At 36.8% G+C, this 23,915-nt stretch overlaps 1 protein-coding gene across 1 annotated transcript; it reads right to left on the bottom strand.

Annotated features, from left to right (window-relative positions):
* Window positions 1–18,366: 18,366 nt before the first annotated feature.
* Window positions 18,367–19,305, bottom strand: LOC105995499 (olfactory receptor 5AS1-like). The gene has a single exon (XM_013029213.1). The coding sequence runs from the start codon at window positions 19,303–19,305 to the stop codon at window positions 18,367–18,369; it is 939 nt and encodes a 312-aa protein (XP_012884667.1).
* Window positions 19,306–23,915: the final 4,610 nt, after the last annotated feature.

Below are 23,915 nucleotides of genomic sequence, written 5' to 3'. Positions count from 1 at the left end.
TCTCATGTTTCTAGTATGCTAGAAAGAAACTTAAAACAACCAGACATTCCAGTAGCTCAGGAAGCCCAAAGGCTCTAGGATCTCTGTGGTGGAAATGACACTCCAACGATCCTTAAAAAATCATTCTACTCACAGATCATCTCTCAAATACACCAAATTTGGCCCTCTGCAGTCAGGACACTTCACGTCCATGGAAGAAGCTAGAGTTAGTGGCAAACACCTATCATCCGAGCCATGATGTGAAGCCTAGAACCAGCCATATTACTTGGTGGAAAAACAAGTCCTGTCTCAAAAACTAATTGGTGCAAAGAGAAGCACATGTGCCTCAGAAATAAGAGGTAGGGTACCTCCTTAGCAAGGGTAAGGCCTAGAGTTCAATTCCCACTACCAAAAAGAGGAGAGAGAGACAGACAGATAGACAGACAGACAGCAGACAGACAGACAGACAGACAGAGACAGAGACAGAGGAGGGAGGAGGGAAGGAGGGAGAGAGGGAGAGAGAAAAAGAGAGAGAAACTGGGAGGAAAGGAGGAAAAGGAGGAGAATGGAAGGAATAGAAGAGGAGAGAAGGGGAAGGGAGAAGAGGGAAGAGAAAAAGGAGGTGAAGGAAGAAAGGAGAAGTAAAGGAGTAAAGCAAGGATAGTAGTAGAGGGAAATGAAAAAGAGATTATACTGAAATACATCCCAACTCCTAGGAGGTTATACATTGCCAGACACTCACTATAATACTCCACCCATTCCTGGTACACACTGATAGTTTTAAAAGCTGGCTTTGTGTCATATTTCTCCTAAGTGATTGATTGGAGAGTCTCTTGTGAGTATTAATTCAATAACTGGGACCAGATGGAGGAGAAACACAGAGTGAACACCAAAAGAACAAAATGGGCACCTGAAGCCTTAAGAGACATCTTGACACCAGCAAAGCACCCAGTTGGACTCAGTGAAAAATGTGGAGGAGGTAGCTATGTAGAAGAGCAGCCGCTACAACTGCCAGTGACCAGGACAGCTGAGCCAAGAGTCTCGGCAAGAAAAGAAGCCTCTAAAAAGGTCCTGCTCTATACCTAAGCAAATGTGTCATTGAAAAAACGATTGTCCCAGGATTGAAGGTATCTGGGATCAAAGACCAAAAGGTGATTGACCGCTATGTCCTACCAAAGCTGCCCAGGCCCTCTGAGTCCCTTTCTTTTTCTTTTCTTTTGTTTTGGCTTTGAATATTCTATTTTTAATTTTTTAATATTTTAATTTGTTTTTCCCTTACATCCCTTTCCTCCCCCACTCCTCCTTCCCTTACCCCAAAGTTGTAAAGTTTGTTTTTAACATACTGTTTTGTACATCTCATTGTTGCAATGGGTCAACCTAGATCTTTGTTTCAGCATTTTCTTACTTCCCTTCCCTTCCCCAAATTAGAAAAATGTATATACAAGATGCAGGACACCAACACCCAATACAACTCTGCATCCCTTTCTCCACAATCAACTCCAGCAGGGAGGATCTCTGGGTGACCATGGGCACATTCAGGAAGCCAGTTTTCTTTCTTGGCCAATATGGGGGCCTCTTCAGGTTTGTTTCCTCACTCTATCTTCCACTTTGTGAGTCCTACATAGTAACAGCTTTGACAGAATCAGGACTTTACTGCCTTACCTGGGCATCATCCTGCTCAGTATAAGAACACTCCATTTGTAATGGCTTGTAGAAGCCCTTCCCTCCTAAGTTTGGTCTCTTAATATATTCAGAAACTCTCATTTTATCCAAAATGTCTTCAACCTGGGGAAGATGCAACAAGTCCAGCAATAATCTGACACTCAGATTCTTTTGTCAACACCCTGCCATGGTCAACCTGGAGGTCTACTCCTTGTCAAGTCAATAATTTAAGATTGCAGTTTGTTTAAGAGGAAGTACACAAAGTAATTTAAAGCATCCTGACATTTGTTAAGCTAACATATACAAAAGCTGTGTTCATTTGTTCTGAGTTAAACTGTATTTCACAAACCAGATCTTAAGACCAAACATTTGATTTCCTGTGCTTTTTGTTGAGTTGAGAACCTGGAGATAGTCTTTTTGTTGTTGTTGTTCCCCTGACAGTTGTGGGGCGGCTTGAACTCTGGGCCTGGCTACTATCCCTGAGCTCTTCAGCACAAGGCCAGTGCTTTATCACTTGAGTCACAGCACCACTTCTGGTTTTCTGATGGTTTATTGGGAGATAAGAGTCTCATGGACTTTCCTCACCCAGGCTGGCTTTGAACTGTGATCTTCAGATCTTAGCCTGCTGAGTAGCTAGGATTATAGGCGTAAGCCACCAGCACCCTGCTGAAGATCATCTTTAGAAGACAGTCCTCAACATTCTTCATAAATAAGTCAAATATTTTATTTTACCTACACCATCAATGTATATCTTATCTACCTGTACTTTCTTACCATGACATTAAGTCACAACCAAACTCCATAAACCATGAAAAAGTTAGGTGGTTTAAGTGTATTTTCAACGTAGATATTTTCATCCAACCGTGGGAGTCAATGAACAAATTTGAAAAGTAATTCTAATGATGAGAGAAGAGTGTTTAGGATATGCTGTGGGAAACACTTTCTTAATTATTACAAAAGGAAAACCAGTTTCAGCAGATGGGTGCAGACTTTGCATTCACTGCAAAGTCATTTTATACACCTCCAAGGCACATAGACCTACTCAACGTGTAGAATAAACCAAGATAAAATCAAATATATCCTGTGTATGTATGTCTCACCTGTTTCTTTTGTTCTGGGATTATTTAGTTAAGTTACTTTGGCAGCAATGAGATTTAAACACAGGACCGCCTTACACTTGCTAAGCAGATTTTTCTCCCATTTGATCCATCCTTCAGGTTCCTGAGTTCCAATGGCATGTTTTATGTTTATACAAGTTTCTGGACTCAGTGAAGGCTGGTAAGGAATGCTGATTAAAAATGCAGACTGTCCGTCTGTCCTGGAGAAAACAGAACAATTGATTTTCCTGGAGAGAACACTAGTCCTATCAGAAATTCTCTTAAAGATGTACCCCATCTATTACATCTTATTTGATAAAACATTTACACCAGAATGATAAGGCTATTCATATGATGAATGAAGGACATATGAAACATAAGAAGCAGTGAGATTCTTTCCTTCTAACTAATATAAAACTGTTCTCATATATTGGGTTTTCTCTCATTCCATCTTTATAGCCTTCCAGGTTCACAACTATCAGGGAGTAACCAAATATCCATTCACCAGCTCAGTTCACACAGTACAGCAATGAAGATCAGTTGATTTGCCTAAAAGAAAAACTAGTCCTGTCAGAAATTCAATGAGATGTTTTCCAGTCATTACATTGATAAATCCTAAGACATTTATCAAAAAAAAAATACAGGGGTATGACAAAGTGGTTGGTATGATGATTGATGGACAGATTGGATCAAAATAAAAGTATGAAGTGAAATTCATACAAGGTAAGATGGCACAATTTGTAAGCACAAGTTAATCACTGAGCATTAGAGGAAGTATTTAGCAAACAGAATGAAAGTATGTTTGCATGTTAGCAGGTATCTTGTCAGTACATTAAAAAAAAAACAAAAAAATGTTAAAGTATAAATGCTTGAGCCAGGTTCCAGTGGCTCATTCTTGTAAACCTAACTATTCAGGAAGCTAAGATCTAAGGATCATGATTCAAACCCATCCAGGGCAAGAAAATCTTTGAGACTATTGTCACCAATTTACCACCAAAATGCCTGAAGTAGAGTTGTGGCTCAAGTAGTAGAGCACCAGACTGGAGTGAAAAAATTCAGGGACAGTCCAAGTCCTGAATTCAAGCACTAGGACCAGTACCAAAATGTCTGTGTGTGTGTGTGTGTGTGTGTGTGTGTGTGTGTGTGTGTGTGTGTTTGCTTGAAACAGTTAAGAAACTTCTTGAGCAAAGTGTGGTGGCACATCCCTATCATTGCAGCACTCTGGAGACAGATGTAACTTAGCATGAGTTTGACACCAGCTGGAAGAAAGTGTATTGACAGAGCAATTTTTCAACATCTTGTTGGAAAGCAATGTAAATGAAAAATCTGAATGATATTAAAACCACATTAAAATGTCATTCAAGTCAAAATAGTCTGGGATAAAAATATGTAAAGGAAAAACCTGCAATATTAGTCTAATAGAAAACCTCAATCAATTCATAAAAATCTACCTTTTAATGGTCATTAGCCACATTTATGTTAAAAATAGATAAAAGTTAATCCATTAGCATATAGAATTACTTTTCATCCATGAATGGACAGACATGGTTTAAAATAAAAGCAGAAAGAAACAATAGGCATCATTAAACAGGACACTATCAATCTATGTTATAAAGTGATTTAACAAACCTCACAGAATTCTCACCTTAAGGTTTATATTCAAGAACAAAAATGAGAAACAAACTGGGCAGCCAGTGGCTCACACCTGTAATCCTAGCTACACAGGAGGCTGAGCACTGAGGATCACAGTTCAAAGCCAGCCCAGGCAGGAAAGTCCTTGAGACTCTTTTCTCCAATAAACCATCAGCAAACCAAAAGTGGCACTCAAGTGATAGAGCATTAATCTTGAGCCAAAGAGCTGAAGGACAACTCCCAGACTTAGAGTTCAAGCCCCACAACCAACAAAAAAATAACGAGAACCACATAGTCCAGAAATCTACTTGATTAAGAGCCACTGACAAAAACTTTTAGAAGAACACCTACAAATGATGTTTGGATTATTTAATAGAAATTATTGTCAATGGAGCTATTAAAGCTTATATTAGTAGGATTTTACCATATAAGGAATTTCCACAGGAGATTTAAAATACTGCTTCAGCTGATGCCTTGGTTTTAAAAGATTCTGATGCTAAGTGCATTTTTAGTGCACTATGCTAGCACGCCTGAAGTAATTGAAGGCTTCTACACATCCTGTGTGGAGGATTTCACGCCATAATATGTTCTTTTATGCAATTCAAACAAACGCCTAGAGGTGGCCCCACACCCTTGCATGACCTTGCCTCTTTTCACTAGATATTATCAAGTTCAACACAAAGGTCATATGGTAAGGAACTATTTCCACATTATGCATAAAGAAAAAATATCTTCTCTCCAGTGTGGTCCTTCAGCTCATACTCTCTTCTCTTCTCTTCCCCTCCTTTTCTGTCCTCTTCTCTTCCCCTTTCTCTTTCTACTAGTAAAAGGCTTAGAACCTCAGACTTGCTGTGTTTGTTTGCCTAACTAGTCCATCTTACTTGAGTCATTCTTCACATTGAAATCTCAATTTCCTAACCAGCAAGCAACTGGCCTGTTATGCTACTTTATAGAATAAGATATGATGAATGCTTTCTCATATGGACCATGTTCAAAGGGTTTTTCTCACCAAATTCTTTTGTTCAGGGATTTGTTATTTATTCAATTAGTTATTTTGGCAGCAATGAGATTTAAACACAGGACCACCTTACGCTTGCAAAGCAGATTCTTCTCCCTTCGATCCATCCTGCCAGTTTCTCTCCATTGGCATGTTTTATGTTTATGCAAGTTTTTGGACTCAGTGAAGGCTGATAAGGAGTGCTGACTAAGGAATGTGGACTGTCAAATCTGTTCTGAAAACAACAGAGCAATTGATTTTTCTGGAGAAAACACTAGTCCTATCAGCAATTCAATGAAGAATGCTCTTAAAGATGTACCACATCTATTACATCTTATTTGCTAAAACATTCACTCCAGAATGATAAGGCTATTCATATGATGAATGAAGGACAAATTATGATCAAGTAAAAGCATAAAGTGAAATACATATAAGAAAATTGGCATTATTTGTAATGTATTAGAGGATGCAAACCTAAAAACCATCCAATGCAAACAGACACTTTTCTCATTACCCTTAGACAGTCTTACTTTGAAATACACAATGAAGTAAGGCTCTCAGAATTCTCATTGTTCTGACTCAAAAAATCATTCCTTAAAACAACAATAAAAAAGAAAGACTTCTTGTGTCCATATCTTGGGGTTCATTTCACTCAGCATCATTTTATATGGTCATATGTATATAGCTTTTGAGATTTTCTGCTCATCTCATAAAATTATCCTAGATATATACTAATTATTGCAAATGAAGAAAACCACCTTACTTCACTTAATATGATTTTTTTCCAAGTCTTCCCATTTCCTAACAAATAGGGTGGTGTCATTCTTTCTTGACCCATTCATTTTCTTGACCCATTCATCTACTGAGGGGCATCTGGGTTGGTTCCATATCTTAACTATGGTGAATATTGCTGCAATAAACATAGTGGTATATCCCCTGTTGTCACTGTACTTGATTTTGGTACCCTGTATCTTCTATATACATTTGTCTAACTTGGGGAGGGGAAGGGGAATATCAAAACGCTGAAACAAGGACACAGGATAACCCATTGCAACAATGATACCCACAAGACAGTATATTAGAAATGAACTTTACAACATGGGGATGGGGAGTGAGGGAGGTGGGGAGGGGAAGGTATAATGGGAGAACAATGGAAGGGGTAACAATGCACAAAAAGAAATGTACTCATTGCCTTATGCATGTAACTGTAACCCCTCTGTACAGCATCTTTACAATAAAATAGAATTAAAAACCAATCATTCCAGCAGTAACACAAGACAACAGTAACACAACTCTGACAAAGCAAAAGTCCTTTGTTTCTTTATTTCGGGCCTGCAAACTCTGACCCACTGGCCAGCCAAACAAGCACAATCCTGCCTTTACAGTCACGCTGGAGATCAGCCTGCCCCCTTGTCCAGGAGCTGATGTGGCCTCTCCACCAGCCCTCCCCTGTCCTGTCTTTCTACTCTCCTTTACTCCTCCCTGAAAGAACATCTTTCTGCCTTGGCCTTGAGATGGATTTCTGTCCAGTTTTGGGAGATCCCACCAACACAAGGCTCCTTTCAATATAACCTCGCATCCTATCTCAGTTCACTTTTGGAAACACTGTTCAGAAACCGGCCAAGGATACCAATGACGTCAGAGAAGCCGCACCCTGAATCCCACGCACCTCCCCGGAGTCCCCCATGACCATAAATTAGGATAATACCTGTACATTGCAGGGGGCTTGGGGGGAGACTCCAGTAATAGACTTGAGATACCACTTCCAACCATTTAGAAAATGCAGCACAAGCCTGGGGCCCGTGGCTCACGCCTGTAAATCCTAGCTACTCAAGAGACAGAGATCCCAGCAAAGGAATACCTGCAAGACTCTCATCTCCAATAAAGTATCCACGAGAGAGTGGAGCTGTGGTTAAATGGTAGAGTGTGAACAGTAAGCACACCACACACACACACACACACACACACACACACACCATCAGGGATAGCACTCAGGCCCTGAGTTCAAGGCCCAGGATGGGCACAAAAAGGGAAGAAAGGAAAGGAAAAAGACATTTCAAGGTAATATGAAGTGTGTCCTGGAGAAGACAAGAAGGAGCAGGTGCTCCGAGGTCTGCAGAACAGGGACCCCACTCCCCATTCGGGGGTCTGAATAATGTCACCTCCCTTCCCCCCAACAGCTCTGTCTGGGGAGCAGGGCTCTGGGGTGTGTCTGTGTCACTGTCCAGCAGAAGCAGGACAGGAATTCAGGTCTCACCGGGAAGGACGGGGGGGGGTGCAGAGGGCCCAGGGGCACCGGCTGTGACCCCCACCACAGGACTGAGCGGGAAGGGGAGACCCGGACCCATCACAGCCCCTTCAGGGCCCTGACACCCCCCTCACCCTCCTGCAGAGGGTTCCCCACGTGAGCCTCATACTCACCATGTCCAGCTTCCTCGAGTCCCCTGGTCCTTTATAAACACCCGCTCAGGACAGAAGGACAATCTGAGTCACGCAGCTCTGCCTGGAGGACCTGGGCTTTCCACACCACAGCCCGGACCTAAAGTACGTTTCCAGGTTCCAGGAGGGGGAAATCAACAATTACCTGCCACTGATTGGACAGATTTCAGAGTTCCCCGCCCTACAGACACCTGATTGGATAGCGATCCACTTAAGACCAACCCTCTGATCCATGACTGACAGCAGGGTCAACGCCCACTCCAGGTTAATTGCAAAATAACATGTTGCAGCTGCATTCCTTTAGTTCCTTGGCTAGCTGTACACTTTCAACAGCTGAGGGGAGGCTAATCACCTGTCAGTCAGCCTGGCTTGCAGATGTCCAAGTCATTGTAGGACCTAGTCTTACCTTGCCCTTAATTTTGAAAATATGCCTCTCATACCGTTAAATGTATCCCTCCAAAAAGGTCAAATTTAATGCGAATGCCTGGTCTGAAAGGGTGTGTGCCCTATGCCTATTATTTAAAGCAATAAAGTGAAAATCTTACATTTGTTCACAAGCAACATGACTTTCCCAGCAGACGAGGGGCGGGGTGGGGGTTGGGGTGAGGGAACGCAGGATGATTATGGGAATCTAGAGTGTACTGAAGGCTTGCCAGTCCCAGAGAAAGGGTTGGATGATACATTGTGCTTCACTGTATTTTTCTTTTCTGATAAGGGAAACAACTACAGAAAACCTTTATTATATTTCTTGAAAGTTGCCAGTGCTGTTGACACAGAAAAAGAGAAACCTCAACAGGTCCCTCAATACTACTTCCAAAACAACATATCAAAGTTGATCTCATTAGAACATAGTTATTGTTTCAAGCTACTAATTTGTAAACCAAGACTTGCATTTTGCATATACACATATAATGTATAAGCACACACATATATCATACATACACACACAAGTATAATGCAAACAATTAGTGAGCATCTCCTCTACTAGAATGGCATGTCTTTCTTTATAAAAAGCAGTCGCAATTTGAGGACATTTCATATTCACATCTTTCTCCCATACCAGATCAGCCTTATCTGAATTTCCCTTTCAGTAGAAATATGAATTCTCCATTGTTGTCTCTTTATTTATTCAGATCCAGACTCTCTTGGTTTTTCAGCAGCATCTGTTTTACAGCCTGATTTGCTATCACCAGATTCACTGTCAGATAAAGATTTTCTTTATGTGCCATCCTTTTCTAATTTGTGTGTGAATAAAGGCAAAATTAATTCTGGAAATTCTAAATTTTCTTCAAGTTCCCAAGTATCTTCAGCATCTGTAAACCCCTTGCGATTCAGGAGACATTCCACCCTTTCATTCACTACACATCCATCAGGTATTTTTTCAATAATAATTTCTTCAGGCTACTCTTTTTCAATCTGATCCATGTCACCCCATCTCTTCCAATGCCAAACAACCTTTCAAGTTTCCTAATGCCATTTTCACTTATGTACAATGAACATTATGACTACATTCACCCGATCCTACCTCTCCCTATGTGTCTGCCCTTATCCCTTTGAGCTCAACTCACCATAATGCATGTTTTATCTTATTGGTCTTCATTTTGTTAAAGTGCAACTTGGTTGTTTAAAGGAGTTACACCATGGAAGCCATTTTTAATTGCCTGCTTGATGAGTTATTCTCTACTTCAGATGCTCTGCATTGTCGTCTTAAAGGGTCACTTGCCTGTGTGCCTCTGACTCTTTATTCCACTTTTACCAAGCTCAACTCTTAGCCTAGTAGTATTTACCTATTCCCAACTTCCAGCTCCATAGAAGGTAACTACCTATGACACCAAGAAATAGCTTGATGTGGAGCCACAGAAATGGAAGGACAAAGGGTGAACAGCTGTAGCCATGGTTCAACCTGGACACTGTGTTGAAAATGAATGACGCAACTTGTAGGTGGGATGGGAGGAAAAACTGGAGAGAGTAAGGGAAGAGGTGACATTACCTGAATGGAAAAGTGCTTTTTGTCTGACTTATGTAACTATAACTTTTCTGTGTTTAGCATTTTCAAAAAAAGTAAAGAGGAAGAGGAAGAAGAAGAGGAAGAGGAAGACAAAGAGGAAGACAAAGAAGACGACAAGGATGATGACAAAGAAGAAGAAGGAAGAAGAAGAAGAACAAGAAAAACAAAAAGAAGAAGAAGAAGAAGAAGAAGAAGAAGAAGAAGAAGAAGAAGAAAGAAGAAGAAGAAGAAGAAGAAAGAATAATAAGAAGAAGAAGAAAAGGAAGAAGAAGAAGAAGAAAAGAAGAACAACAACAAGAAGAACAACAACAAGAAGAAGAACAAGAACAAGAACAAGAACAAGAAGGAGGAAGAGGAGGAAGAGGAGGAAGAGCAGGAGGAGAAAGAGGAGGAGGAGGAAGAGGAAGTGGAGGAGTAGAAGAAGAAGTAGCTTGAAGAAACAGCAGCTGGCAGTCAGGGTGGACACAAAGGATCCTCCTTAGCATAGTTGAAAATCTGTGTTCTACTACTTACTGGAGAGGGCATTTTTGCTACACTTCTACCCATTGTAATAAAGAACCTCTTTTTAAACTCATGTAATGAGTTTAAATGGAATGGGTTGTTCTGTCCTTGTCAATGTCCCTCTGGAACATAGATATTGGGATTTTTTAATGTAAAATTGATATAAACATGATATATCATATCTCATATGTGGTTTGGACAGACATAACAAAGAAAGAAGCTAGAATTTCATGTTCCTGAACAAAAACACTACTCCAACAATTAAGAAGTAAGTAAAAACCAAGAAACTGCTAGGTGCCGGTGGCTCATGCCTGTTACCCTAGCTACTCAGGAGTCTGAGATATGAGGATTGTGGTTCAAAACCCGCCCAGGCAGGAAAGGCCATGAAACACTTATCTCCCATAAACCACCAGAAAATCAGAAGTAGCCCTGTGGTTCAAGTGGTACAGCATTAGCCTTGAGCTGAAGATCTGAGGGACAGTGCTTAAGCACAGAGTTCAAGTCCCATGACTGACAAAAACAAAAAACAAAACAAAACAAAAAAAAAAGAAATTCTTTTCATTACCAGGAAGGCTTGTCCTAATATTCTTTTTGAAAAGTAATTCATAACAGATTAAGTCAATATTGTACCAAGTATCTTTTTTAAGGATTTCTATACAATCAAATTATTAATCAAAAAATTGCCAGAATATATTTGTATACCAATTTTTTGTTTCATTTATAATTTTGTTGACATTTTTGCCTGAATGGCACATTTGTGGTTGAATTTTTCTAATTTTTTTCATGTATTTACAAATGGTTTAGTTTAGCCATATTAACAATATTATATCAAGTCAGTATTGCAAGCGTTTAAATTTTGACTTTATTGTGTGTGCATATGTGTGGTTATCTGTGCGTGATATGCTCAGGCTATTGTAAAGTAAAGGTAATTGTAAGCAGATTGTGAAGAAATATCATTTCATTATTCACTTCCTGTTATTGAAATTATGTCATATGTATTTTCTTTAGTCATTTCTGAGTATTTTTCTCTGAAGTTATAATCATGTGACTTTTTTGTACTTCTTTTATTGCTTGTTTATTCAAAATGATTTTAGGTCCTTTTTATTATCCTACAGTCAAGAATCGATTTTCCATATCAAATTGTTGTTACTAAGAAAATGCATATATCATTATTGATTTACATTATATTCCTTTGTACTATTTAACAATGAATATAGAAAATATTAATTCTTTAACTTTCCCTATTATTTTTTCTTATCATTTTTATAATGTCATCCTATGAATTATATGGAAATACTTTAAAGATTCAAATATTGGTTATAATCTCAATCTTCCCCAAAGAGTAAAAACACAAGGAACTATGTATTCAGGTGTGGACACTCTGGAGGTTGGAATCTCAACAGTCTATACTGTTTGTGTCCTTCCTTACTGAAAACTGCATCTCCATCTGAGACCTGCTTTGTGCCAAATGTATTACAGGTGTTTCATCGTTTTAGCTTTGAGACATCTCTAAAACATTTCATGTACCTTGCCAAACTTCCTTTTTTGTATTTCTATACTTGATCAGATTTTCCCATCTAATCATCTTATGAAGAAGCATGCATATTGATGCATGGAGTGGGCAAAGAGATTTAGGTTCTTACTTTGTCCATTGTAGACCCCTGATTGTAGACTTTGAGTACTGGTTAAGAGAAATGACACTATGTGAGCTAAAGTGGCAATGTGTACATTTTCATGTCACTCAATTATTATCAAGGCACTAGAGGGAAAAATACATGTAAAAAGATGTTTGAACAAATTTTGTTCCTAATGGAGTTGCTGATTATAATTTCAGTCCATGGAATTGTTGTGTTGTCTACCAGTTAAAAACGATATAGCTAGTTAATTAACTAAGAAAATAAATACATAAAAACTGGAAATTCCAAAATGTTCTGAAGCTCATTGTAAGAAAAGCCTTTATTATATTTACAGAATGTACTAATATGAAAAATATTTTTTATTTTCTCTGTTTATATTTCTCTTTTTTATTTTTCTAGTAAACACTTTTTAAATATCTACCTTTGAAATTATGGACCTGCTGATTTACAGGCCCTCAGGAAATATTTGTACATATTTAATAAATAAATGAATGGAATGATTTGGCTAAATTTTAAAATATATTTTAAAATTTTGAACTCAGTTTCATACATGATTAGACATATTTCCTCTCTTTGTAGATTTCAATCATTGCTGTGAACATTATTTACATAACAATTTAGTATGTTAATATTCACTCCAGGATTTATTTTTGTGTATTAGTAAACCAGGTGCATGTAATTAAAACAATTCCTTTGTTAAGGTCACTTCTGAAGATTATTTTACATAAAAAAATGAAAAAATTCAATTCATTAATATTCACAATGCACTTGACTTCTCTAGAGAGGAAGAAATAGAAAACACCTAGGCAACATTCAACTAGTGAACAATTTTCCCCACTGCAAAAAAGCAGTAAATACAATTGTCAAAGGGATTAATTACCAGTGTCCAACTTCCTTGGCATGTGTTCATTGGACCTCTCTCTCAGGGCAAGCATTGCTTGTGATGATTTTTCTACAGTTATAATTGCTCTTTACATTCACCCTAAAAACTGCCCCAAGTATTATTGCTAATAAGACCCACTGTGTATTCACTTTGGTTAATATGTCTCAAGACAGTAGTAACAATGGAAATTTGCAAGTAAAAAATGAAGTGAAAAAAATAGTCAAGCATGTGTAGAAAGTCACCTACAATAGTTAATTTGATGGTCTATTACCTGATCATTTGATTTTCCAGGTTTATAATGGCAAAATGATATTGTCAACTTTCCTTAGTGCAAACGAAACCTCAGACCAAGCTGGATGAATTACATTCACAAGGTTAATCATGGTTTCCAGTAGGAATTAAAAAGGGAATTTACTCTTATTATGAAGGCTGAGGAAACAAGAATTCAGTGGCATTCACTTTACCCTTATACAAAAATCAAGTTTGCCCAATGATTAAAATTTTAGAAAAAATAGTAACAAAATCATTGGGGATCACAGTTAGCAATAGCAAACCAAACAGAAGTCCCTCTGCCTCTCTGTCTCTGTCTCCATGTATGTCTTTCTCTGTCTCTCTCCATATATATATATATATATATATATATATATACATACATACATACATACATACATACATACATACATACATACATACATATATATGGATAATATATAAAATGTAAGAGGAAATATGACAACTAAAAATGAGTTTCTGAATAGAGTAGCAGCAGTATGTCAAAATTAGTGGTATTATTTCTAACTGCTTTAGAACCTATTTACAATTATTTTTTAAAAGATAACACCTCAAAATAAATAAGGATCTTTCTTATAAATACATCTAGTGAAAAGTGCTTCCATCCAACTTTTAAAAGGTCTAAAAACCACTAAAAACATGGTTTTAAAGGTTCCTACAGAGATTTCAGTTGTATTTTTTTTCTTTTGTGTTGTTACTGGGGCTTGAACTTAGGTCTTGCACTCTTGCTTGAGTTTTTCACACTAAGCTGGCATTTTACTAATTGATAAGACTCTTGCATTACAAAATTTTTTCTTTATATATAACAATCCTTAGTGAAATTTCCTAAAGCAGTCTCAATTATAATGAAGAGCTATTTGTCAAATTTTCAAGAAATAACCCAGACCAAAAAAGGGAAGCCCAAGATGTGATTTTTTTCAAATTAATATTAGGTAACAGTATAGCAATGATATAAGATGAAAGAAAATTTCTTCATTACTAATGAAGAAAATGTATCATTGATTGAGATAACATTAAAGAACACCAGACTGACAAATCACTTAAAATTCATGTTTTACTGATAACTCATCATTTTTTATTTTACTTTTAGAAGAGTGAATTTTTTATATTCCATTTCATTTTGATTTCTGCTAATTGCCATTACAGGCCATGGTTACCTTACTCAAATTGGTGGCACTGAACAACTTTTTAAATCTAATGTAATAACATCTTTAAAACTTTAAGTAACAAGCATTATCACTTAGCCATTCTGATCATTTCTGGTGGAGTCTTAGGGTCTTTTACCCTATTTTTTGCAAGTAAAAATGTTTTGAATTTTTTTCTTTCCTTACTTGTATCCAATCTAATTTTTTCCTCTTGCTTTTTTTTTAGTTTTGCTATGGCTAAGAATTCAAGCACTAGGTTTTGTGAAAGCAAGTCCCTGTGTCCCCTTCTTGATTAGAATTTTCTTTTAGATTTCCCTGACTAGTACAATGTTTGCTGCATGTTTATCATCTATGGTCTTTACTTGGCTGAGAATATGTTCTTGTAAACCTTGTTTATTGAAAGATTTTCCATGAAGGAATATTGAAGTTAGCCAAAGATTGTTTTTATGCCTTTATTGAGATGGTCATGTAATTCTTTGCTCCTGAATCAATTGCGTGCTATATTACATTTATTTATTTGCCTACATTATATAGTCTTTGTATTCCTGGAATGAGAGAAACTTGATCACAGAGTGCAATACTATGAATAGTACATAATAATTATTATGAGATGTAGCATTTAGTTTGAAGAGTATTTTATTAGCAATGATGTTCATGAAGGAAACTTGGTTTTCTTTCCCTAAGGTCAACCTAGAATTCTGTGCCCAGTAAAAAAAGCAATAAAAAAATAAAAGAAAAACCTTTTAAAAGTAAAGGCAAGATAAAGACATTTTCTGACACATCAAAGCTGGTATAATTCATTACCAGTAGGCCTGCAATACATGAAAAGATAAAGGATGTCCTTGAGTTAGGAAGAATGTGATGACAGATGGAAAGAGTCTACACAAAGAAATGAAGAGGACTGGCAATATTAACCAACCTGATTAAAAAAAACGGTCATTTTTAGATGTGCCAGTCCTCAAAATAATCAATAAAGTACTTATGAGTTAACCAAACCATTGGAAATAAAGACCACCGCAATAAAGAATTAACACGAGTAAAATGGAAAAAAGACACTATAAAGTGGAAAAGACATTATACAGAATTCAGCAGAATTGATACTGTGAAAATGGCTTTATTATCAAAGGAAGCTTATTGACTCTATACATTCCAGCAATTTTCTTTTTAAAAAAAATTTTTTTTTGCTGTGAAAATACTGTACAGAGGGGTTACAGTTACATGAGCAAAGTAATAAGTACATTTCTTTTCCAGCATTGTTGGCTCTTCCTCTGTTTTTCCCCTACCATCCATTCCCTCCCACCCCCTCAACTACACCCCCCCCTCCCGTCTAATTGTAAAGTTCGTTTTTTGACAAAGCTAGCCTCTTGTACATCTCCTTGTTGCAATGGGTCAACCTGTATCCCTATTTAAACAATATTTTTCCTTACCCTCCCCAAGTTATACCAACATCAAATACAGTGAAAACAGCAACTTTCTTTACATAAATATACATGTCATCTAACAAGTATGGACCTACAATTAGGCAGTGAGATAGTACTTTAAAGTCAGACTGACCTGTGTTAGCGCTAGAAATACTTTAGAATATTATGATTATATCTGAAAGGTCCTCATTATTTTTAATTGTATTTCTGGATTTGTTTTAATGCTCACTTGAGCACAGCTAATTGCTTCTAATTTGTAGCAATAATTGTGCCACTATTTAAAAACAATGGAGAACGATATTGTATGGCTATGGTCTTCACATGACATTGTAGGACTGACACTAATCCTTCTGTTCTAAGGTGCTCAAGAAATTATAAAAAGAAAAGGAGATAGATCTTTTGTTGTCAAATGATAGAAACAGCATTATTTTAGAAACATCCATTTGTGTCCAAGCCTTTGTCTGGAAGAGGTTTGTGGTTATATAATATTGTTGTCTAAAACTGTTGCAACAGCATAATTTGTATTTCATTTCTAACATCTTAAATTCCATAATGTAGTTTGTACATATCAATAATGGAAGGACATGCTTATTTTGAAAACAATGGAAATTGGATGTCACACACACTATATTCTAAAAATAATCTCAGATGTTTTTGCAATTTTAATTGAAATTGTTAAGAAATTTAGAAGGGGGATTGGGTGGGGGGTTGGGGGAGGCTGGGAAGGGATGTGAAGGGTAAACATAGGAGGAGGCTGCAATGCTTGATAAGAAATGTACTCATTATCTTGCCCATGTAATTGTAACCCCTCTGTACAGTATGTTCACAAAAATTAAAAGTTAAAAAAAAGAAATTTGGAGCAATCAGTGAATCTATCTTCCAATAAACTGTTTTATATACTACTGACTAAATGATGCAAGTTGTCAATGGCTGAGTGATTAAGTAGGTAGCTATTATTAATTGATTGATTTTTCTTCAACTAAATTATACAGACCAATGAGGCATGGATTGATTACTGTGGGGAAAATATATTGTAAATGCACAGCTACTTTTTCATATATATTGTTGGAATATGCTTCATACTTTGACATCAAGATGATAAATGTCAGATGAGATACTATTCTGCAATATTCAGGCAAGGTGTGAATATAGGTAAGAAACAGCTTGATAGGATTAATGAAGAATTAATAAGCTCTGTGAATAGAGAAAGTTTAATAGACCACCTGGGATGCTGGTGACCCTAGATTATGAAATGGCCTTTCTACCTGGCAGTTTGGAAATGTATATAAAAAGCTTAGAAAACTCATTTTCATTTGCAAACCCAAAAATAATTATGGCTGAAATAACAATTATAGCATAGGAGTAGCAATGGGCCAAAGGTACACAATAAAGCATCGTTTGGGTGTAAGAGTTGTTGCAGATCTGTGTTATGATGTGACTACATGGGATATTGAGCAGCTATTGAAATAAATGGATTTGTTCACTCATTTTCCTTAATGGATTTATATTCAATGGATACATTTTTTATAGATGACTTACCCTGAGTGAGTTAAGGGTATTAGATAAAAGAAGAAATTACCTTCACACAAGAAAACCACATATGCCAGCCCAGCAGGTAATGTCCTACTGAGTGGGACAAGGTTGCAGGCATTTTTGTCTCTAAGACCAATAGCAAAAGGAGGAGGCCTGCTTGCACTGCTTCTGTTCAGTGGAGTTCAGAAATCCTAGCTAGAATGATTATCCAAGAGAAAGAAATAAAAGGCATTGAAGAGATTAAGGTTAAATTGTCCCTATAGGAAAAGACATGATCTTATTCATAGAGAAAATAAATACCCCATGCAAAACTCTAGAGCTAATAAATTTAGTAAAGTTGCAAGAACCAGGTTAATATGTAAGTTGATACAGTATTTCTCTGTAGTAATAGTAAAAGTGTGGAAAACAATAAGTGAAAATTTCATTTACAATAGCTACAGAACAAATATTGAAGGACATATTTATATGAATTCTTCAAGCTAAAAGCCATAACATATGGGTTAAAGAAATGAAAGAAGCTAAAAATAAATTAAAATAAAATATTCCATGCTTATTTTTTAGAAGAATGAATTTTAAATATACATGCTACTTGAAGTGACCTACATACCTCAGTTAAAAATAATTATTGGAAAATTACTGGTAATTGCAAATAAGATTTTCATGATCTAGTTCCTGAGGATGAGGCTTAAGGGTTGAGATTTGAAAGAAAATCTAGGCCTTGGTATATCTTAGTTCTTCGGTATATTAGAAGTTTGAACATGCAGCCTCATACTAATTAAGTATGCAATCTAGCACTTGTTTAACCCCCTCCTAAACTTGTGACTAAGCTATATGTTTTTTGTTTGTTTGCTTATTTTGGTTTGTTTTTGCGTTGGTCTGTGGGTTTGAACTTGTGGTCGAGGAACTGTTTTTTTGTTTTTTCTTTCTTTTCCTTTTCTGAAGGCTAGCAACTCTAACACTTGAACCATAGCCCAACTTCTTCCGGATATTTTTTTCCTTTTGGATATGAATTGGAGTTAAGTATCTCATGGGCAATCCTACCTAGTATGGCTTCAAACCATGGTCCTCAGATCTCAACCTCTTGAGTAGCTAGGATTAAAGGAATGAGCCCACCAGCCCCAGCTAGACCTTGAATTCTTGGTCATTTGAAAATCCACTTTCGTTCATAGAGCTTTTTAAAGGCATTCTTCACATCCTTGTTTCTGAAGCTATAGATCATTGGATTAAACATAGGAAAGACAACTGTATAAAACACTGCCACCACCTTATCACTCTCTGGGCCATAGCTGGTGGTGGGGCGTAAGTAGGTGAACAGCAATGTTCCATAGAATAAAGTGACGGCTGTGAGGTGGGATGCACAGGTGGAGAAGGTTTTACTCCTGCCTCCTGAAGACTTGATGCTCAAAACGGTTAAAAAGATGCGGAAATAAGAGACGAATATGACTAGAAAAGTGCTGATCTGGATTGTGCCACACAAAGCAAAGAGCAAAAGCTCATTGATGTGGGTATCTGCACAGGCCAGAGCCAGGAGGGGAGGGATGTCACAGAAAAAATGATTGACCACGTTGGAACCACAAAAGGGAAGCCGAAACGTGAGGGAGACGTGCACCAGCGACGTGACACTTCCACAGAAATAGGCCAGCACAATGAGACCGAGGCAGACGCGCCTGGACACCAGCGTGGAGTACAGCAGGGGGCTGCAGATGGCCGCATAGCGGTCATAGGCCATTGCTGCCAAGATGAGGCACTCGGCGTCTGCAAAGCAAGCAAAGAAAAGCATCTGGACCACACAGCCATAGAAAGAGATGCTCTTTCTGGCAGCCAAGAAGTTGGCCAGCATTTTGGGGGTGATTGTTGTGTAGTAACTGATGTCTAAGAAAGACAAGTTGCCAAGGAAGTAATACATAGGGGTTTGTAGACTTGAAACTGTATTAACTAGAATTATTAAGCCCATGTTTCCCACCACTGTTAATGAATAGACGATGAGAAATATGAAGAACAGTGTGACTCTGAGAGGGAGAGAATCCGTGAATCCAACAAAGATGAACTCGGTAGGCGTGGAATAGTTTTTCTCTGACATCTTCACAGTTTTCTTCTTTTTTTTTTCTCAGTGGTGGTAAATGGAAATCAGCCAATGTAGATGGACTCAAGTAATGAATACACCGAGATCTTTATTCTGCCTTTTAAGGAAGCAAATACAAGGTTAAAAATGTCAGAGATGTGACACTTCATGTCATATAATTTTGTTCAGTTTTTGTATTTAAGGAAAACAATAAAAATTATCATTTGTTTTGGGAAAATATTACTTAACATATATGATTTCATGATGGTCATGAATATTATATGCTAGGTAAAAGAAACATTTGGCTCAGGGGATGAGATCCGACAGCACAAGGAAAATTGGCAATGATCTGCAGAGGTGAAATTCTGCTGTCCAAACTTAAAGTCATGTTTCTCCTTCTAAGGTATAGTTGAGGAAAAATCTAGAAAATATACATATAATTAAACTACATATTCTCTAGCCACTGAAGAATATTTGTGCTCATGGAGGGGACAACTTAATCCGGTAGTTAAGATCAAAGTAGTTATTTGAGAGATGACTGGATTTATGAAAAAAAAACCAGCCATTACAAAAGCTGTAGGCAGAGATTGATTCCTTGTATTTAAAATATATATATATATATAAACATTTTTATAGGCCTAATGAGAACTAGTCTTCTTTTCCTATATTGTTTCTGTCTCCTGAAAGCACACATTTAACAAGGTTAAAAATTAAAAGAAATGGGTATAGATTCAATATCGCGCAATACCTTTCATTTTTTGGTTATGCAGTTGGTAAATGTGTGTGTGTATGTGAGAGAAAGAGAGCAAGAGAGTGAATAAATGAGAGAGAGAATGTGTGTGTGTGTGTGTGTGTGTGTGTGTGTGTGTGTGTGTGAATTCAGGGGCGAAGTGCTATTGTTCAGGTTTATCCACTTAAGGCTATGGCTAGCACTTGTAAAACTTGAGCCATAGCTTCACTTCTTGCTTTTTATATATTTTTCTTAAGTAATTAATTGTAGATAAGAGCCACGAGTCATGTGGCCTTTCTTGCCTAAGCTGACTTAGAACTGTGATTCTCAGGTATCAACTTCCTGAGTAGCTAGGATTACAGGCATGTACCACCAATACACCAGAATCACAACAAATTTCCTAAAGGGAATTCTTTTTTTTTTTTGGTCGTGGGGCTTGAACTCTGGGCCTGGGTGCTGTCCCTCAGCTCTTCAGCTCAAGGCCAGCACTCTACCACTTGAGCTACAGCGCCACTTCCTGTTTTCTGGTGGTTTATTGGAGATAGGAGTCTCATGGTCTCTCCTGCCTGGGCTGGCTTTGAACCGCGATCCTCAGATCTCAGCTTCCTGAGTAGCTAGGATTACAGGCCTGAACCACCAGCGCCCAGCGCCTAAAGGGAATTCTTAAAGAACTAGTATGCTACAAAGAAGAGGTGACTTGCCTCAATTGAACTGTGGCTCATCTGTTCTCAGGGAAATAATACTTAAAAATTAACTGCTTCCAAATATTTTTTTTTATTTTCCATTCTCATGAAAGGACATACTTGTCTACACAAGTTTTAGTAATTCATACTCTTTTATAAATGCCCTTTCTTGTGCTATAATGTTTAAGCACATAGAAAAACTGGGTATAATCAACGCACTATGTATTTTGTATGCAAACACCTCAGTTAATCCAAGGAATGTTTGCAATTAACATGGTAATATGCATATAATGGTGGAAGTATTTTTAAAGCTCACAGAATTTGGATTTAGATAAACTTGTATTTAATTCTAGACTTGATACCTAACCTTCTAGAAGTCACTGAACATTTCTATGGCTACATTTCTTTGTTTAATTAACATAGACTGTATCATAGGTCAAAAGCAGGCTGTTTTAAGGTATTATAAAATATTTCAAGGAGATTATTATATTTGAGATACATAGAAATGCATATTATACCTTATACACTTTTTACTATTAATATAAATGCAATGATTAGAGAACTCAATATCTGACTTTGAAACGCTATATTTTCCAAGTTAATGTTTGGAAGATCAATCACAAATGAACAAAAATGTATTGTCAGTGATCATGTGTTATATGCTCATAGAATTTGTGGCTTAGCTTTGTGATACAGTAGGTCTGATTATTGTCTCAAAAATTTTAATCATAGGAATAAGTTGAAAAATACATTTGTCAATGATTTAATTGGTAATGGTCATAAATAAGTTAATTTTATTGCTATAAACTTTTCAGCCTATATCTTGTTTCCCATATCTACATACATAAACAAACTGCGAAATTTTCAGGGAATCAGCAAAGCCAGAGTTTCTAAAGTCAATTCATCAGCTTGTGACATTCATGAATAGATATTTTTGTTGATTCTTCAAGGAATTACTCACTTACCTGAAGACCATCTACAACTCTGATTTACAGGACTTACTTCATATAATAGATTACAAACATTTCTCTCCAAGCTTTAGAAATGAATTTTAGGAGGGAGGACTATTTATCTTCCAGTTTATGGCAAGTGGGACAATATCCCAAGACAATGCCCAGCCCCAATAGAACATTGTGTGGGCAATTATCTCCTTTCAATGGAGTGGATTAACTGATTTCTTTCAAATGAGAAAGTTGAAGGATGATAATACACTTAATTATAGGAAGGATAATAATAATCTAACATATATTATCATCATTGGTAGATATTTTGTTGAACAATAAAAATAATAACAAAAATATATCATTTCATAGAGGAGTGAAGTAAACCATATTCTTGAATATTATAGTATTCATCAATTTCCATTAAATGGAAAATAACTGAATGGTTTTTGAAGTATACCATTACTAAAACATACTTCCGATCAGTATTAATGAGAAGACACCATGGCAATCTCATTTATGTTTCTTTATCAAGTGAGTGACTGGACAGGAATATATCCTGAAAACAATTGCTGTAGAAATCAGGGAGAATGGTTCAAGCAACTAGAATTTGAATGTTAATGCTACATATCATAAGACTGGGCCTTAATCAATGTCATCTAACTCCTGTTAATTGTTGAATGGTGAATAATGGTTAACTACTTCATGAAATTCTTGTGGATCATGGGGTAATGCAAGCAAGTATATGGAACAATGTTCAGAAAATGATATTTATTTCATAATTCTTATCTTTCTCTAACCATTACAACACTGTTTCTTAATACTTAAAAATGCAAGTCACCTTTTCAATATTGTGCACATTATACTATGTGTACTTTAGTATGTTTAAGTTGGATGGATAGAAGAATGTTCAATATAGCAAGGAATTGACTTCCTTGATATATCTGCTATCTGTTCCATAAGTCCACATAATTTCTGGTATTAAGGGACTACTTGGGATTTTCATGTTCCTGTACTGAGCCATCCTTGTGTCCTTGGACAGCATCTCACTTGATCAGGGTCAATGTGCTGGTAAGAGTGGCTAAAGACTGTTCATCTGAGTGAGATTAGCCTGTAGTTCCTTTTTGTCTTTTTTTTTTTTTGGTATTATCTTGTTCTAGTTTAGGGATCAAGACAGTGTTGGCCTTACAGAATAAATTAGGAAGCACTCTTCTTATATAAAATATTCTGAACAGTGTGAGTAGAATTGGTATCATAACTTAAATTTTTCTCTTTAAGCATACAAGATGGTTTTTTTAAAAAAAACTTTTAATCCTGGAGTCACTTCAGGAAAACAATGACTTTGTTATTCCATCTATACATTTCTCTAACAGAAGTTTTTGTTTTTGTCTGGAGCAAGCATTCAGATTCTGGAGTTCCAACACTTACTGACACATTTCTGAGCATCTTCTCATGTCACCACTGAGTAAGAAGAACTGAAAGAAAAGGTCATATGTTTTGTGGATGATTAGTAAGTGATCTTCCTTCGAACCCTAATCCTTCTCCTAATTTCCAGTCCTTAGTCTTTATTCTTTCTGGCTTCTACCAGTAACTACTGCCCCATAGCTGACAACCAGCTAAAGTATTTTTGACTTCTTTGACTTTGGAAGACTAATATTTTAAGTGAAATATTTTAAGGGATTATTTTCAAAATAAAGTATAATGAATATAAGCACAGCATTGCTGCCCTGTCATTCCTCTGATCATAAAACTCAAACCAAGCACTGACCACTAGAGTGGTAGACCAGTTGGCGAAATTGCCACAATAGTAAATCATAGTTTTTTAGTGTTTCTTTTTTATTTAATATATATTTTTACTGTAAGGATACAGAGGGGTTACAGTTACATGAGCAAGGTAATGAGTACATTTCCTATCAAACGTTGTTACCCCCTCTTTTGTTTTTCCCCTACCATCCCTTACTTCCCCCCACCTCAACTCCTCCATTTCCTGTCTGGCCTCCCTCTCCCCCCCGACATATTTATAATGTACTATGTGATTTTATTTTGTTTCTTTGTTATGTTCCCACCCCCACCCCCATGATATACCCCCTGTTTTCACTCTATTTGATTCCAGTGCCCTGCATCTTGTATATATACTTTTCTAATTTAGGGAGGGGAAGGAAACAAACAAAATGCTTACAGGGATACAGGCTGATCCATTGTAACAATGACATGTATAAGACACTATGTTGAAAACGAACTTTTAATATTTCTTTAAACATTTTAAAGACTTAA

The sequence above is a fragment of the Dipodomys ordii genome, unplaced genomic scaffold (genome assembly GCF_000151885.1).
Source record: "Dipodomys ordii isolate 6190 unplaced genomic scaffold, Dord_2.0 Scaffold117, whole genome shotgun sequence".
Classification (NCBI taxonomy): domain Eukaryota; kingdom Metazoa; phylum Chordata; class Mammalia; order Rodentia; family Heteromyidae; genus Dipodomys; species Dipodomys ordii.
The sequence above is the reverse complement of the archived record's forward strand: the minus strand, read 5'-3'. Positions and strand labels throughout refer to the sequence as shown.